The following is a 19,057-nucleotide window of genomic DNA, read 5'->3' on the forward strand; positions in this document are numbered from 1 at the left end:
ACTCCCTCATCGCAGCTCGGTCATACTGTAAATCATTCAGCATGTAGGGACCTAGTGCCATCATGAGATGTAGAGTGAGATGTACAGCCAGTTTTATGTGCATGAAGTGAGAAGTACATACATTCTGAATGTGTCACACCTCAGAGGAAACCATGCATCCATCGGAAATGCTTCTGTCCCCGTGTGAAAGTTACAGGATTGATGAGAATAATTTATACAAAGATTTGCACTGTATCTTATACAGTTAGATCAATCTCAGTGCTTTTGATTTTTTTTTCTTCTGCTTCCTCCTCCCGCAGTAAGGAGCAGCAGAAGTCGATGAAGACGATGTCGGTGTGGGAGCAGAGGGCCAACCAGCTGAGGAGGCAGAACCAGGCGAGCTGTGAGGCGCTCTACAGCGAGCTGGAGCCTGAGGAGCGTCTCCGCCGGTCCTCCGCCCTCAACATCCGGCCAGACATGAAGACCCACCTGGACCGCCCGCTGGTTGTTGAACCTCTCGACGGGCCTTTGGTGGGGGGCCACCAGCACCACCATCACAAACCGGGCATGCCGGAAGACGCCGAGAATGCTGCTGATCCTCCTCCTCCTCCTGCTGTGCACCACCAGTCTCGCCGCCACCACCGCCACAGAGACCGGGCCAGAAGGAGAGAGGAAGCCAACGAAAACGGGGACACCGGTAAGGACGGGGGGCACCACGTCCATCACAGCCGCTCCAAAGACCACGAGTGTAGCAGAGGCAAAGAGGGGAAGAGCGAGAGGTCCCACAGCCGAGAGGGAGGCAGAAAGCATCACCATCAGAGCTCGATGGACGACAGCGGAGGAGGAGGAGGTGAGAGGGAGCACCGTCATCATCACTCGCACCGTCAGGCCAAAGGGGGCAACGGGACTGTGAACGGTGGAGGGAGGGGGGAGCGCAGATCGAGACACAAAGACGGACGCTCGTGTAACAGGGATGGGGATAAGAATCCCCGGGCAGAGAACGGAGAGAGGAGGAGACATCGGACTCATGGATCCAGAGGTCAGTCCACAGCTGAAGGAGAGGAGTCCAACGAGAGAGAGAAGAACCACACTCACAGGTGAGAGTCAGAACTACTGATCTTATCGAAACAGCAACTATGAGTCAAGGAAAGGTAAAGTGGTTTGGTTTTATAGCCAGTTTTCCATGTCTCTTTAACAGCATTAGGCAGTCTGATCATATTAGGTCAAGGACTTGCACATTGTATTCAAATAAAACTGTAATTACCCAGTCTGATATCAATTTAGCCTCTTGGACAGAGTTGAGCTCCATGAATGGAGTTGGAGTTGAGTATTAAGTCAATGTATTTCATAGGTGTACAGCCAGACCCAGAGATCACAACCCTACTGTCCAAAAAAAAATGGTTGTCTAATGATACCACAAAAATGTGCCCAGCTTCCTGTCTCACTGCTTTTCATTATGATGCATTTGTGCAGACATTGGGTAGTAGTGAGTTTGTCAAATGCCAAAGTCACACAAAACGAATTAAAAACAAGCAACTCCCCTTTCCTTCAAAACATTAGTTTAGAAAAAAAATTTGACTGTTGTCAATGCAGTCTAGTGGCAAGAAAATAATGTAATGGTTATTTTTTTTATCTCTTTACAGACATTACAACATTAAGATAAAAATATGAACCTGTCAAAACATCAGCATTTTTATTAACCATATTTTAATGAGGACATTTGCACCCAAAGGCTACATGTTTCCAAGACTTTAACTTCAGGCGGTCCACTGGAGCAATCCTGAACACTTTGCATTAAAAGTCCAACATTTGTTAAATGGAGGTCAGATTTACAAATAGAATAAATCCACCTTTAACCAAAAAAGGGAGATGAACCCATCAGTAATCACGCCATGGGACATAAATCACCCACAGAAAAGATACATAATGAGTCATTCTCCCACATGTCTACAACTTTTTATACTTCTAATAACTTTATGTATCTGTTAGGAACTTCAGTTGGGTAAAAAATATCAGTGTGTATACAGTACAGTTAACATGAATGAGATTGCAAACAAAAGTGAACACACTGCTATTATAAGCTATTCGTTTGTTTTTTTAACATCTTCTGTGTATTTTTGTTTTAGTGAATATATTCCATATAAATTGAAGGAATATAACAAATATAAAGAACCAGAATCCAAGTTGTTAATCACAGAGAACTTTTAAGGTCACATTTTACAATTCTTTTCAACAAGTTAAAATAAGTCTCAGTGCTCCCCAAACATGTCTGTGAAGTTTCTTGTTATTACTCCACTACTGATCCTGTATTTGATCATGACTATAAACCCCTCTATTCCATCCCAGCTTAGAACAGGCTGTTTCTGTGTCTGTACCTTTAAATATGTAAATGAGCTGTGTCTGACCACGCCCCCTCTCTGGAAGGGCTTGGGTGGCTTGGACTTTCTTGCACCATGCCTAATTGTTTACAGTGAGAAGGCAGACTCAGAGGGCAGAACAAACACCTAGCTGTGGGAGTGTCACCCACCTGGGGGAGGGGTTACTGCCCTTTTTGAGCACACATTTTCTGAAAAGTGGAGCGGGCAGAAGACGGAAAGAAGACAGACTTTTCTCATAATTGGGGGGTTTGTAGACAGACTAGGGACACATATTAGTGTTAGGAAAACATGGTGAAGGGGATTTTGCAGAATATGTGACCTTTAAAATAGCAACCGTGTATTTGGAAGACTTTCCTAAAACTGCAAGTCAATGTATCATATCAAATGTAATCCTCTAAAACTTAGCCTAAACAATGAATGAAAAAATAGAATGGGTGACCCATCAACTAAATCACTGACTGTGTCATGAAGCACAGTCCCTGTTGAGATTATCTGATAATGTGTGAACATTAATGTCTGAGCTCCTATCTCTGCTCTGTGGACAGGTTTGGAGACTCAGAGGGGGAGTCCCTCACCATCTCCCCCCAGCAGGGCTCTGATGGGACCAACCAGCCTCCTGACCAACCAGAGGACTCAGACAACCAGAAGAATGTCAGACGGACTGGACAATCCTCCATCCACATCCCTCCTGTCACCATCACCTCCCCACCTGGAGAGACAACCGTCATACAAAGTCAGTACCAGCCCAGGCCTCCAAAAACTCACACATCCTGTTGCTCTCACTACATCATGGCAGCCGCTGCAATGAGGAGCAAATTCACAAAGAAAAATGTCAAAAATGTAAAAAAGCAAATTGTGCGAATGATATTGAAGCTCAAACACTACCTGAACGCTCTGCAGATTCCTGCAGCGGACTTTTGTTATGCGACTGATTGTGGAGAGGAGCTTATACTCAGCGCTCTCATTCAGATGGAACTCAATTATGTCCACATATAAATAAAAATGCATTCAAGTTTTAGTTTTCTTCTGAGCTCCAAGGTTATTTTTTCATTTGTTTTCATTGAGGAGAGAGCGTTTGCAGCAGCAGGTGGCCAACCCGAAGCGTCTTTTCTTCGAGTCCTTGAGGCCACCTTTTTTGTGTGGCTGCTCAGAGCACTTCGAGTTGAAAATCCTTCAACCGTACAGAAAGGCGCTGTAGACATCACTGCCACTCTTTTCGACCTATATATTATATTCCCCATATTTTTGTCACCTATCGGATCGTGCCCTGCATCCACATCCTCCTTGCTCTGTGTCCAGAAAAAGTAGTAGGGTTTTATATGTATGAAGATGATGCTCATTTGCACAGAAAAGGGCCAAATTTGCTCCAAATGTGTGCAGAGCGACCGATTGAAATACCTGCAAACTGAGGTTTGGGAACCATTTTACCCTTGCTTTTGTTTTGAGAAATAGAGAGACTCTTCTGCAAGCCTTTTATGAATTTGATGATGCATTTCCTTTATTACTGTCTCTCACTCATTAACAAGGTACAGAAGGTTTGAGGAAAAAGAACATTATAATTCACAGGAAAAATAACACATACAGTTCATTCTTCTGTGTGTACCCCTTATAAGTAAAATGAGAGGGATAGGGTGTTGTTATAGATGCTGGATTTGTTAAAGACAGATTGAATAAACATCATTATTGTTGTCTCTGTCTCTCCAGTGAACAGTATGGACTGTGAGACGATGCCTATGACTGAGAGGAACGTGGAGGATCAAGGTCCAAGTGGACCAAAACCCATCCTGCCTTACAGCTCCATGTTTGTCTTTGGACAGACCAACCCGTAAGTCACCCTAACCTCCTTTATCCACCTCTTCACCTCCTGAATAACATCCACCATGATGCTATCAAAGTCAGACCATGGGGAGATAGATTCTCTGTTCATTTATTTCTGTAAACGACCATGACACACAGCCCTTCACCAGAGTATAGTGAGGTCCTCTTTGGTAGACAGTAGTTTTACCTGGCCTATACGGCATGCATAAGCAGGAAAACTTCTAGTTTAGGTTGTTGTCCTCTACTGATATCTGATAAGATAACTTTTTTTAGTGCCAGAGCACTGAACAGTGCAAGGACCCATTGCTAGCCAAAGGATTTTTTTTTGCCTATTTCCTGTCTTTTTCAATTTCTAAGCATACCCTAAAACTCATCATACTTGGCATGTGTGTTAGACACAGTGAAAATGTTGATATTTTATCGGTCTCAAATATTGGTGGGTCATATTAACTCGATAACACGCCCTAACAATTTTCAATAAAGCAGCCCCGGAACAAGTTTCACATACCATAGTTAAATGAAATTCAGTACATGTCTGACATGCAGAGATAAAAAAGTATCTTATTGTAATGATAAAATCCAACCAAAAAATCCACCATTTTGAACAAAGTAGCAAAAAGTATGTTATGGGCCATTTCTATTTAGGATGAACTCCTCTTAGGGCCGTCATCTGATCCAACAAAAAATTGGTTTACACCAAGAAGAGAAAGAGAGTGAATAGATAGATTGTATAGAAAAGATCTCAAGGGTGCATGTACAACACTCAAAGGGCGTTGCCATGGCGGCTCGCCAATTTTGATGTCTTGCCGTGATACAGGAAGCTGCTCTTACTCAAAGCTATTTGCTTCCAAATAGAATCAAAGTTAACATGTTTGAAGAAAGTCCCCCTTTACACATATCTAAATGATAGTCCTGCAATTTTTCTATAGCGCCACCTACTGGTAAGACACAGTGGGACCTTGTGGGACATGACTTTGTTGCAGCACACTTTGCGGATGAGCCACACCCCAGCATGTGTGAAGGTGTGAGGACCCGTTCAGTGCTGCATGCAGCCCTGATTATATCTTATTTGATTTGATCATTTGTGTCTAAAGCATTTATTCATACCTGTATAGTAACATATGTTTCATACAGCAGCCTCTGGTAAGCATTTTCATTTGATACATTTCTTCTCTGGCCTGCATTTAAGGGTGAATTCATCTATTTCTACATTCAGGCCCTACTTTTTTTGGATATGTTGCTCATCTAAATGACTAATGGGTACAAATCGATTTGGCATTGCAATGAGACAGGTGTATTTGTTCATTAAAAATATCATTATACTGTAGCAAAAATGCCTATCTCTGTCTGGATCCTTTCTTTAATGTTTTCAGACACTTATAATAACAATCTGAGACACAATGAGCACTTTAATTGCTTTACATTTGATTCGACTCATTTGCTGTTTGATGATGTTGGAGTAATGACAACCTATTTTTTTTAGCTGTCAGCTGAAGAAAGAAACTGAAGCAACTCCTAAACCTTTTCGTACCCAGCAGTCATTTAGATGCCAAAGTCTATTAAAAAAGAGCCCGGGTTTATAAATACTAGAATTCCCCTTTATATATCCATCCATCCGTTATCTGTACTGCTTTTTCCCAATTGGGGATCGTGGCTGGAGCTGATCCCAGCTGTCATTGGATGAGAGGCAGGGTTACACCCTGGACTGTACGCCAGTCAATCACAGAGCTGACATGTAGAGACAGACAACAAGCCACACTCACATTCACACCTACGGGCAATTTAGAGTCACCAGGTAACCTAATGAGCATGTGTTTGGACTGGGAGGAAGCCAGAGTACCCTGAGAGAACCCAACCACACACAGGAAGAACATGCAAACTCCACACAGAGAGGCTCTGCCTGACGGGGATTCGACCCATACTACACCACCATGCAGCACCCCTTTATATGTGTGTGTGTGTGTGTGTGTGTGTGTGTGTGTGTGTGTGTGTGTATATATATATATATATATATATATATATATATATATTTATATATATATATTCCAGACCTATAGGTCCATATGATCCTCCTTAAATGATATCTCTGAATATTGCCCACGTCCTGGTTTTTCTTCATTTGACTCGGTTTACGCCGCATCATGTTTTTTTTAAAATATAATAACTTGTGTCCCTTTTCCCTACATTTTATTGTCTAAATAATGTTTTACCAGCACCACTTCAAAGTTATAGATCCTCAGGAACAAAACCATTATGCTCCACATCCACAGTGACTGAAAAACGGTGAATAAATCAATACAGAAACACATACATGATATGAACTCAAGCCTCTCCATGTCCTGTGGATGCAGACAATAAAGCTATACTTTGAATTGTACTTCTGGAAAAAAAAATGAACTGCATTTCCCCTGTGTATTTGTATGAAAATAAAAGATGTGCTCTAGCTGCTTTAATTCTAAGCTTTAAGATTTGTCTCACATGAAGATGAAGTGAAGAGAGAGCCTGTTTTTATTTTGGACTTTTCTTTAGCTGTTTCAGGATATAAAAATAACAAGGAGAGAGAGGTGCTAAAAGTCATTCCGTGTTCTGTTTGTCTCCTCAGGGTGAGGCGTCTATGTCACTACATAGTGACTCTGCGTTATTTTGAGATGTCCATCCTGGTCGTCATTGCAATGAGCAGCATCGCTCTGGCAGCAGAGGACCCTGTGTGGACCAACGCCCCTCGCAACAATGTGAGATAACACTGCACATTTATATAGATAATAGACTGAGTATAACACTGCTTTAACTCTTCTTTTACACTGAATTATTTGTACTTACTGTGGAGTTAATTATCTTAATAAACTTGTTCAGTGCTAAAACATTAAGGGTTAATCCTTTTTTTCTGGGCCCTAGTTTTAAACATTTTGGGGCATAAATAACAAGATTTAAAAATTACTGGAATACACTGATTCATTTCCTTATATGAGTATACTTATTATCATGTAGGGAACACAAACCTTCATAATGATTTGATACAGATGATACATTTCTGATTTTGTCTGATTTTGTTTTTGCAGGTGCTCAAATATCTGGATTATGCCTTCACTGGTGTTTTCACTTTTGAAATGGTGATCAAGGTAAGCATGAAGATGAACTCATCGATCCATTAACTTCACAGATCTGTTTATTTATGGAAATTATTTCACACTTAAGACACTTAGACCTCAAGACATCCTGAGCTTTCACTTTTCATTCTTTGAGTGATACCTTTGTATTTGTAAAAGCTGAGACTCTGTTTCCCGGTCCATCGCAGTATGATCAGGGTAGAACGCTCTGTTACTAACCCTCCTTTTTTATCCCCCTCCCCTTTAGAACCCTTTGTAATTCTAGGCAAATGTTCACAGATTTATAATTATGATGAGACCTATTTGTGTTGAGATATATAGAGCAGGACCCAACAGGTGGCCCAGCAGACAGGGTAAAGGGAAAAACGAGATTCATTACAAAAAAAATACTGATGAGCTGCACTGAAGACTTGATTATACTGCGGCATTAGGGAGGGAGGATGAGCAGAGTGGCTTGCTGCTCAGGTGGAAAGAGGTTGGGTGGTGTGGCTGAGGCGCAAGAGCCCGGAGGTGGAAGACACTGGAAGGGAAAAAAAAAACACAAAAACAAATTAGTAAAAGGAAAATATAAAGAGTTGCACAAAAAATTAACATGATAAAGAAATCCCAGGAGTTGAGTCAACAAATAACACATGAAGAGCTGAAGCTGTCTAGCACCATTGGGAGACTTCCAGCAGGGTTCACCACTGATGAGGGTGAAACGAGGAGCAGGTGTATGTGTGTGTAGCAGGAGCTCCAGCACCAGGAAGCCACGCCCAGACCCTGAAAACAGGGGAGAGCCACAACAGCTGCACAGGGGGAAAAACCTTTCATACAAATATTTACTTTCAAAATAAAAGCACTGGGGCACTGGTGGCTCAGTGGTTAGTGTGGCCCAGGCTCGAGACCAACCTGTGGCTCCTTTTCCGCATGTCATTCCCCACTCTCTCTCTCTCGCCCTGATTTCTGACTCTGTCCACTGTCCTATCTACTAACTATAATAAAGGACCAAAACGCCCAAAAAAAAATCTTTAAAAAAAATAAAAAAATAAAAGCACTAATGAGTTATCAAATATCAAAAAGATAAATGATCTCTCAGTAGAGGCTAAATTCCCCAAAAAACGTAGAAAAGACTAAGTTTATTTCAAATGAATTAAAAAGGACAGTAGATGAATGACATGAAAAAACCTAACTGAGGTGTGTTCTGTTCAGATGGTGGACCTAGGCCTGCTGCTTCATCCTGGAGCTTACTTCAGAGACCTGTGGAACATCCTGGACTTCATAGTGGTCAGTGGGGCGCTGGTGGCTTTTGCATTTTCGTAAGTGCGATAACTCCTTCTCTTATAAAATGTCTTTAGTTTGTAAAGAGTTCACCCTGATGATGAGATTTGAGTGAATCCTCTGGTGGTAAGTGGCCTGATATAGAATGTCAGGGGCAATCCAAATCTACATAGTGCACCTTTTTGTGAACTTGTGACCTTTTTGAGTGACAAAACTTGGCTTGTCTGTCATTGATTTTTCCCCTTTGATACCAAAATAAGATGTTGACTCATTGACTGTTTGAAACTAAAAAGTCACACTTGTGTTAGGTTTGAGGGGAGACTGTAGTTTGGTCCTAAAATGATCATCTTTAGGACTACAAGATAAATACTAGAACCATTCTCTGACTAGAAATTTGTTGTTGGACATAATTTGTCCATCAAATTGTTGATATATTCCAGCATTACTCAGTTGTATGTTTATGGTCAGCGTGATGATTTATCAAAAGTCAGTTAGAAAGCTGTTTGTTTTTTAATGCAGGAAGTCCAGCTGTTGCAAGGAGCAAAAATCTTTGTGTATCAAATATTTAAAAAAAAATCAGATCTGAGTGAAGTTCAGATAGCCCACTAGTCATGGGCTCATCTGTAGGTTAAATCTTCATTTTGAGCTAAAGATTAAGTTATGAAACACATCTTAAGGTGTCCAAAAAGTGATGAAATGATCCATTGAGAGCTAAAGAGAACGCTCATAAGACACAACACACCACCCTGAGTGAAATACTGTCTCTTTTAAGGTGTTAAAATGATTAACTTAAAGGTGATTTAACAGCAACAGAAGATTTAAAAAACAATGTGGAAATGACATAACATGGTTATATTCTTCAAACACATAAGACTATCCCTGCGATTTGACCAATCCATCAGATGCTGAACTTAAGTGGATCCAGTGCTAAGTGAGTGCCCACTCTTTCAGAAGACTCATTAATAGATCCAGCCGAGGTTGTTTTGCTGAGCATGCATTATGCAAATGTAATCAGAGATCCACTGGGATGAGAGAGTTAGACCACAGTCTAATCAGGAAGGCTCTGCCTGTGTTCATAGAGATAGAGATATGGTACAAATCCATTAACATGCTGATTTTATAATGTAGTTTAATTTGTTATTTCTATAATTATCTTATCATAATTACTTGTTTCCCTTTTTATAGATTATTCTTGGATTTTTTCATGTTCTTTCAAATGTGAATAAATGATTTTCTCTGTGTGTAAGTGCACTAAAACTTCAATAACTCTCTGCTTGGTATACAAATGAGGGTTGTTACAAATCTAGCATCAAAACCTGAGTCCTCTACCTGACGAGAGGTGGAGCTGAAGTCCTGAACAAACCAAGGACTAATAAGGAGTGTGTTTGTTTGTCTGTGTGTGTTTGAACGCTGTGTTGTTGTTGTTGTTGTTGTTGTTGTTGTTGTTGTTCAGTGTGTTTATTGACCTGATCCTCTCCCTGTCTCTGTGCCCGGATCGTTTTGAAGGAGCTTCATGGGGTAATGCCTCCTCTACCTCTCTCATCCTGCCTGTCTGTGTCATTATCTGTGTGTATGTATGTGACAGAGGAAACATACATGGCTTATACTGCAAAACCAAGTAATTTCCTCACATATTCAGTCTTACTTCTCGAACTGAGTCCAGGTGTACTTTAAAGAAGTGTCATATAGTGGAGATTGCAAGCTCATGTATTTTAAGAAATACTCTTTGTTTTAGTGAACTAGAAATTAATTATATTTTATAAAATTAAGGAATAGTCAACCAACAAAATTCTCTTTTGTCTAGTAGATAAGAAAACTCCAGACAGGCTCTAATTATTTAGAAGTTATAAAGAGGATCTCTTCAGAAATAGATTTTTTGTAGAGGAGGACATGGACATTACACAGCTGTAACATTAGTCTTTACACAGCCACAAGACTCCATTGATACAAACGGTAATGTACAGAAGCGGCAACCTCCGGTCTTGAAAAATGAAATCTTTAAGCTGGCTGCAGGAACATCAGAAGTCACATACACACAACAGGCAAAAAAGCTCTTTTTACAGAATAAATAAACATGTTTACAGCCTGTTACAAAAAACAAAATAGGTTGACTGACAGTTAGGTTGAGACAGCATTTCCAGCATGGTGGTTGCTGCCGATGAGCCTCCGGAGCCTCCTGCAGTAACAGATGGCTGACGTCACTCAGGCTTCATCCTTACAGTCTTTGAATGTACCTCGCACAACACATGAGTAGCTCGTCTACGTCCACCCTGATTGGTTAGTTTTTTCGGGATTCAAATATTGCTTTGGTGACTGAATTAACCATTTCAAACACCAAAGTCATACCATTTAGCAAAGACAAACACTGACTGTGGCCACAGGTAGCTGGGTTAACCTCTGGTAAAGTTATTGTTTTATATATGGAGTCTGGTGGCTTTGTAGACAGAGGTCACATGATTTTAATATTGAACAAAAAGGTCTTTCTCTGTAGGGATCCTAACTGTAATGTGAGACACATCTGAGCCAGTAAGAGAGGAAAAACAAAAACTTCTTGTGGACTTATTACCCAGAAATAAAGATTACATTGAAGCTATTAAAGCCCTCTTTATTGCTTGATGACGTAATCTACCAGAGTAAATACAGAACTTATACCTATTAATCATTAAGAAAACAACACGTGTAAACTAGGGTTCAGGTTTAAACTTACCTGAATAACCTGTCAGGATGTGTTTCTGCTTTAGACCACTGTAAGACTTGCAGTATATGAAGTGAAATTGCTTGTGAGAATGGGTTTTTATTTGCAGTGTGTACTTTGTTGCCTGAGACACACTCACATTTCGTGGTCCATCGAAGACCTACCTGTACTCCACCCTGCTGGTTCAGGATAAAGGTCCTTCCTTCATGCTTTCCTCTTCTCTCGAGGGGCATGTCACCTGCGTGTTCACCATCCTTATCTTCCTCCTAGCCTCTGAGGGGGCTCAGTGTTTTTTCATCAGCACTCTGCCCTGCCACATCTCTGCTTGGACTGCAATGATACCATCAATTTCACATTCTCTCTATTATCAATTCACCAGAGGCCCACTAATGTAACAAGCTGCTGCTGCTGCTGGAGGGCATGAGTGCGTCTCTGGGAATATTGATCTTCTCTGTGATCTTAGCATGCACATAAAGTAGACTGTGTGACAGGAATATTGTTAGCTATAGGTTTGTAATGACTGCACTATGACCGTGATGCAACATCATCTCCATTCATTTGTACTTTGTTCGACACTACACCACTTCACCTGTATTTATCAGACTTAGCAGCACAGTGCAGATGGGGATGGCTAGATATGGTTTGGTTTCACACCTATGCTGGATAGCATTCATAGCACACAGGACTTTTCAGTTAGTCTGAATTACATGGAGACTCAATGTTCAATATTGAATAGATAAATGAGACATTGTGGAATAATTCTGACTTGCTCACTAACTATTGAATCATAGGAGCACTCATGAAAGAATAGTTAAAATAAAGGAATAAAGGAGAACCGACCAAAGCCTGTTGATTGATAACTTAGCCATGCCCAAATTTTGTTTTTACATAAATCTCCAACAGCACACACATCTGAAAAGTTGAGTACTGGGTGCTGGACAAAAATCATCCAAAGAAAGAGGGGGACTAAGTCTGCCCACCAGAAGCTGCTCCAATTACATTTTAATGAGAATTATCACCACATTTAACGTTTCGGGCTCTCGCACTCCCTCATCAGACATGAACAAGTGATTAGACACACCTCCACATACCCCAGAGGTCACCTGACAGCTCATGTGATACAAAGCAAGGGACAATATTCAATATTAACTATGCAAGACATTCATAGTATATCTCCACAAGACCTATGCATAGACACTACAAATATACAAAAATACAATTACACATAACTCCAGCAGGAAACAGCCTGCAGTGACTTGAATTACATGACTGGAAACATCAGGAGAAACCGTCATAATGACATATAAGAGAGCGATATAATAGAGGCGGCTCTATAATATAGATCTAGTGATAGAGACAGCAATGTGTCGTACAAATCAAGAGATAAATGAATGAATATAAAACATAAGTACATACGCACAAGTTTAATTTCATAGAGTGAATTTAATAAAAGCTCGGACTTTTAATTGAAGTTTTAAGGTAGTTGAAAAAGTTTATTTTACTTAGATGTTTGTGAATGATTAACTATTACTTAATCACTCTTACTCTTACTAATAAATCATTTAATTTAGTGGCCGTGTGACATTTCAGTGTATTAATTATTGTAGATATCTGATTTATGATGTCTGATTTATACATTTTATATTGAACACTTTGGGTCCACGTCAATCTATACATTCATAATGTCCAAATATTCACATTTGTGACGCTTGACAGTTACGTCTGAAAAGTCCTGTTTGATAGGCAGCTGTTGTTCACGGACCATGCATGTCTCCAGAGATCATTCTGCCTGCAATCCACATGACTGACTGCCTGTGGCGAGGACAACAAACCATGGCGTCCCCATCACAGCCCAATCTGTCAGTCCGTCATCTCATCCACTAGAGCCACTCAAGTGTTGAGCCCAGTCTGCCGTGCATTTCCACATGATGCTACAAACTGTCTTTTATTGTCTGCCTCAGATGTTAGTGATAACCTGGTGTTCAGGGCTGGGAGGATGTTTTTTTATTGCTGTCATTAATAATATTTAATTATATATACATTAAGTGTTACTATTAAGAAATCTCCCAAGAGGCCATTTTTTAATGGCTTTTTATTTGATGTTTTAGATGAGATTTAGCAGCAAACAATTGATGAAAGTATGCAGTTTTAGGCTACCTCTTTACAGGAATATTCAGCATCCAATCACACCGTAATGTACTTTACCTGAATCTTTTCTTTATTGGGATGTATTCCCGTAGCTGTCTTCTACCAAAACATAGTTAATCTGCTCATTTATAGGAACTATGGTGATGTCTTTGATGCAAACATATGCTTTATTTTGTTTGTGTGTGTGAAGCATCCATAAATGTGCTGTACCTTGTTTTACCACTGTTTTCCCCCAAGTAGATCGCAACAAGGTGTGAACAGGTGGGGAACCTCTCTATGCCGCCCTGACTGCCATCCCCCCCTTGTACCCATATCTTACCCCATCCCACTCCACCCCCAAATCCAACCGTCTCTAACTACCATTCATCTTCTGCTTAGTTGAGCTCCATGAAGAACATGTTTTAATCTATCAAATGCCTTTTGAACTCAACAGTTACCTCTGAGTGACAGCTTTCTTTCTAAACATTCCTCTGCCTTATAAAACCCACTAATGGTTTTAGTGGTTTCATTCCAACATGCCTTGATATACTTTGGGGTAAAATGATTTTTCATTTTGACTTTTTTTTATCTCTCTCTGATCAAAACATCAGTAAACAAGTGAAGTTCTTTAAACGACCCCAACACTCATTGTGATCAAATCCAAAGTAATAAACCACCATTACAAAATAACACTTTGGTCTCAAAAAACTCTACTGATTGAATTTTGAAATGAAACATGTCATTTTCAGGTCAGTGTCTTTAAAAAAAAAGAAGTATTTTTCCTCGTGTTGGTCAATCTTTCTCAAAATATCCTCCGTGCAGTTATAGACTCAACAGATCATGGTGTACAAACAGCAAGTGCATGAAGCATGAAGTAACAGGCAGCTTGTAAATGGTTATTAGGACGGTGTATTAAAAGGTTATATACCGCTATATTTTTTAAACACAATAAAAATTTTGATAGATTTTTTTATCTGAGAAATATATATATATTTTTTTTAAGATTTGTTTTTGGGCTTTTGTGCCTTTAATGCAGAGATAGAACAGTGGATAGAGTCGGAAACCAGGGAGAGAGAGTGGGGAATGACATGCGGAAAGAGGCCACGGGTGGAGGCGAACCCGGGCCTCCCGCTCGAGACGACAGCCTCAATTCATGGGGCGGGCGCCCTAACCCTTGCGCCACCAGTGCGCCCCGAGAAATATGTAATCTTGTCTGAGATCACCTGCCTGTAGCTATGATATTATGACTAATTTAGTACTCACTGTCCATGTTTCTGGAAACCATAATGTTGAAGTTGAGCCATGTGTAGCCACGTGTGAAAACCTTAGCTACAGGCTACTTACTGCAGAGTGGTTCCAAGGAAATGGTGAATAGTTGTGGCCCCTGGCAGATATTTGTCTTATTTTCACCCCTGTATCAAGTCCAATCTCACTTCAGTATAATACATATCACAATCTGAGACATTGAGTAGTGGTATCTTGAGCCATTGGTTTCACCTTTACCAATAGTATCATCCTTAAATCAAGAACGGACACTAATTACAGTTTAGGCTAAGCATGGTGTACTTAAAAATAAACCTGCATTTACCTCATGGATCTATGGTTTACCATTGATTGAATCAGTGTAACAGCCCATTGAATCGTCACACCATCCCAACTTTTCTTGGGAACGCACACTGCTAGGTCTGACCCTAGTTAGTTGATGTTCTGAATGATCCTTCAACTTGCTTCTGTTCCTCAAATTTGGTATTGGCATTTGGTTTTTGAGCTGCGTCATTGTACACAGCAATGTTGAAGATACAGCATAGCAGGCTAGAAACGCTATAAATGGGGTCTCAGAATGACCATTGAGCATTCACTGTGCACAAGGTTTTATCCCAGGTGCAAAATATCTGCAGACTCCATTTTTAAAAATGAGCGGTTTGACATACTCAGGGTCTCTTAAACATGGCTTCGGGTCTGCATGACAAGCAACCTCAGACCTGCAACCTCTTGCAAATGATATCGTTAAATATGACTGTAAAAATACTTGACTGGACTATAAGTCAACTGAAAAAGATTCTGTGTTGGATACAGCCTTCACAGTAAGACTTCTGTTCTGCCACTTCCATGAGACAACGAAGAGACTTGGCAGCCAAAACAGCCTGATAATGTTCAAATCCTTCGACAGGGTGAATGTCTTTCACACCTGGAAACTTGCAGATGAAGACTTTCTTTTTCTTAGACTTATGCTGGGGATACCGACAAGGCTTCTCCTGAGTCTCACAAAGGCCTTTCTTTGATATATGAACTCTGCCTCCGCCACCGAGGACACATAGGTTTGATTCAGAGTGTCCCTGACTTCCCCTCTCGAGGCCTGGCATTATCCAGATTAAGGGTTTGCAGTTCTCCGGTCCTCATGAACAAAAAAATTGACTTTCTCAGACAATGATGTCTTACATCTGGCTTGGGAACACCTCAGGATCCCTCCTGGAGGAGCTGACACACATTGCTATTAAAACGAAGGTCTAGACTATATTGCAGAACGTGCTGGCACCACGACCGTCTGGGCAAAAGGCTGAATAAAAGGAATGGATGGAAATTAAGCACTTTTTGTTTCACCAGATATGTCAATACTAAATCCCACTGGCAAAACTTCTGTCATATTGAGGCAGAGGCTCAAACAAAACCCTATTTCCTCTTTATTAACACAGTAAATCCTAGTTGATTGCTACACTGGTATGAATAATCTCATAAACTCATTGAAAGACATAAAGCATCTTATAGATGCTGTGCAGCTTTATTCTGCTAGTTTGATCTCATTGGCTTCATGTTTGTGTAATTTTATGACACTGTCGAAGATTTCAAAATAATGTTCTGCACAGTAGCTGAGATAAATAGACCGAGGGTTTGTAGCCGATATAGTTACAAGAAAAGACATTTTTAATCTCGGTATACAATGTACAGGCAGCTACAGGTGATTCTCCTTTCACACCTTTAAACAGAATCTACAAAGTTTAACTTTAGCCTTTCCTTTCCTTATTATCTTCAGAACTCCTTGAAGTGCTTCTTCAGCAAAGTCCTATCAACGGCTGAACGCATTAACATTTTCGACTCTCTTGGGGATTTTGAAGAACACTTGATATGCCTGAGGATTTGTGGCTTATCCTTCCTCTGTGACCAGGATTTTCAGTCTTATCGTCATTTTGCTTTTGAGCCATTCTGCTCTTCATCCCACGTCTTCTCCACCTGCTCTATAGCTATACTTACAAGCCTTTTTAGATAGGACATCTGAAGAGAGACAGGACATGTTGGGAGGAGAGAGTCGGGGTTGTAATGCAGCAAAGGGCTGAGGTCAGATTCAAATCCACGGTTGCTGTGCTGAGGACAAAAGCCATCAGTATCCTATCCAACAAAGTGTAATGTTAAAAGGTTTTTAGAAGACGCTGCGCATCTGCTCAGGTGTTTCAAAAGCACTTTTTGGAGTGCATTCCGTTACAGCGCCGTAACAAAGGACTTGTGTCATTACACCTTAAGACATTCATATTGATTCCACAATGGCAAAATTAGAATCCCAGTCTGTGAATTCACTTTGCCTTACTGCATAGCAGAAGTATGAGAGAGCACCGCACAGTGGGAGCGCCACATAAACATATAGATACACAATTATTTAAATTGTGTATGTATTACAAAAAAAAAACAATAAGTGGCTTTAAGTATTCTATTCTGCTGTAAGGACTGTAGCTCTGCTTAGCACCTGAAGCTCAGGTTTCTGTTCTGCTGATAGACAAAGAAAAGTCCTGTCATTGTTAACCAACCTACATTTACTGAGGAGCATTCATCATCATCATGCATGAAGTAGAAACCTTAGAAAACAATGATGCATTAACCAAACTGACCTAAAACACATCAGACTCAATCCTCCACATTACATTTGAAAAGTTCTTACTGTGAATATTTGATAAATAACATGTACTGTGTATTTGAAGTTTTAGAGTTGTGGAACTAGATCTGATCAAGTTCCTGTTGTTATTAGATAACTGTATGTGTTTGTGTATGTTCTCTAACTGTGTCTGCTCTCCACAGGGGGACCAAAGGCAAAGACATCAGCACCATCAAGTCTCTGAGGGTTCTCCGTGTCCTCCGGCCTCTCAAGACCATCAAACGTCTGCCCAAACTCAAGGTTCAGCTCCAGTGCTGCTCTCTGGTTTTATATGGTTTCATTGAGCAGGGCATTCATAGGAGTGTGTACACTTTGATAATACACAGACTATTTAGTCATAAGTAGAATATATCTGTTATGAGTTAGGGTCTTTTAATGAGATTCACTGACAAGAACAAGAAAACCACCATTTTACAGCTTTAAATCTCAGAGGCTTACCTAACAAGAAACAGGATTCAAATGCAATGTAATCAGGTACCAATTAAACAATACAGGCAGGGAAAAACTAATGGTGAAGTCAATATACAAGCCAGAGTGTTGGCTGTGGCTCAGTGGTAGAGTGGTTTGGGTTTTGATCCCCAGCTCCTGCAGCCACATGTCCGATGTGTCCTAGGGCAAGACACTTAGTTGCCCTCGCTGATTCGTTGGTGGCGTATAAATGTGTATGAATGGGATTAGTTTGTACTGATGGACACTTTACATAGCATCCTCTGCCATCAGTGTTTGGATGTGTAGGTGTGAGCTGTGGTGTAAAAGCGCTTTGAGTAGTTAGAAGACTAGAAAAGTGCTATACAAGCTCAAGTCCATTTACCATCATTTATTTAACGTCTTCATGATTTTCTCTTAATTTGTACAAAAAAGTGTCTTCTACTAAATATGGCATCTTACGTTTGTTGACACTGCTTGATACGTAGTACAGGCCTCTTAGGACGCTTAGAAATTGAGAAACTGAGTAACTGACTAATAATAAAGAAGCTGAGTTTCTGAGCTAAATTCTTGTACTGTACAATCGACAACATTGCTGCCTGCCCCACAAATAGTTTAAATGATATTACTTCAGGTCAGTAGTTATTTCTCAAAGTAATGGAGTCAAATTAAGGACTTTTCCAGAACGCAAATTAAAATAAGCTTTTGTAAAAGCAGAAATGTTTCTTTTCCCCTGACTACTGAACACAAAAATATGGTAATTAAGTTTCCTCAAGTTTATTTCTATCCAGTGTGAATTGTTGAAAATGAAAACCATACAAACTTGAATTATCATCCCTGTGCCACACAAATTACTAATTAAGTAATGATGCATCAAACTGTCTGGACCCAACAGCAGGACAAACCACTGGGTATTCTCTCAGTATTCCCAGTGGCCAGACTGGGCCTTCAGGTTGGTTATTTATAGAATCTGATCTATCTTTATTCAGATGAAGAGAACCATTATAAAGACAGTTCTTCATTGAAGAGTAAATGAACAAAAGTTTTTAACTATAAAAGAAAACAGTTTTAGCTTTCAAATGTAATGGTTTTTTCTCTGTCCTTAGGCCGTCTTCGACTGTGTGGTCAACTCTCTGAAGAACGTGCTGAACATCCTCATCGTCTACATCCTTTTCATGTTCATCTTCGCCGTCATCGCCGTTCAGCTCTTCAAGGGGAAGTTCTTCTACTGCACTGACGAGTCCAAGGGTCTGGAGAAGGACTGCAAGTTGGTCTAACAAAACACACCTTCTTATTCCTTGAAACCTTTGGTCCAAAACCAAAGTGCAGCATAGTGTCTAATCCC

General features: G+C 40.3%; 1 protein-coding gene across 1 annotated transcript in view; it reads left to right on the forward strand.

Moving 5' to 3' along the window:
• The window catches only part of cacna1ba (calcium channel, voltage-dependent, N type, alpha 1B subunit, a), a 180,362-nt gene that overhangs the window by 126,274 nt on the left and 35,031 nt on the right, over positions 1-19,057 (forward strand). The window contains exons 20-27 of the mRNA XM_065963302.1: positions 300-1,076; positions 2,903-3,090; positions 4,062-4,182; positions 6,778-6,907; positions 7,235-7,294; positions 8,474-8,580; positions 17,430-17,526; positions 18,819-18,979. Coding sequence (XP_065819374.1) covers positions 300-1,076; positions 2,903-3,090; positions 4,062-4,182; positions 6,778-6,907; positions 7,235-7,294; positions 8,474-8,580; positions 17,430-17,526; positions 18,819-18,979 — 1,641 coding nt within the window. The remainder of the gene's footprint in view (positions 1-299; positions 1,077-2,902; positions 3,091-4,061; positions 4,183-6,777; positions 6,908-7,234; positions 7,295-8,473; positions 8,581-17,429; positions 17,527-18,818; positions 18,980-19,057) is intronic.

Source organism: Labrus bergylta, chromosome 2 (assembly GCF_963930695.1).
Source record: "Labrus bergylta chromosome 2, fLabBer1.1, whole genome shotgun sequence".
Lineage (NCBI taxonomy): Eukaryota > Metazoa > Chordata > Actinopteri > Labriformes > Labridae > Labrus > Labrus bergylta.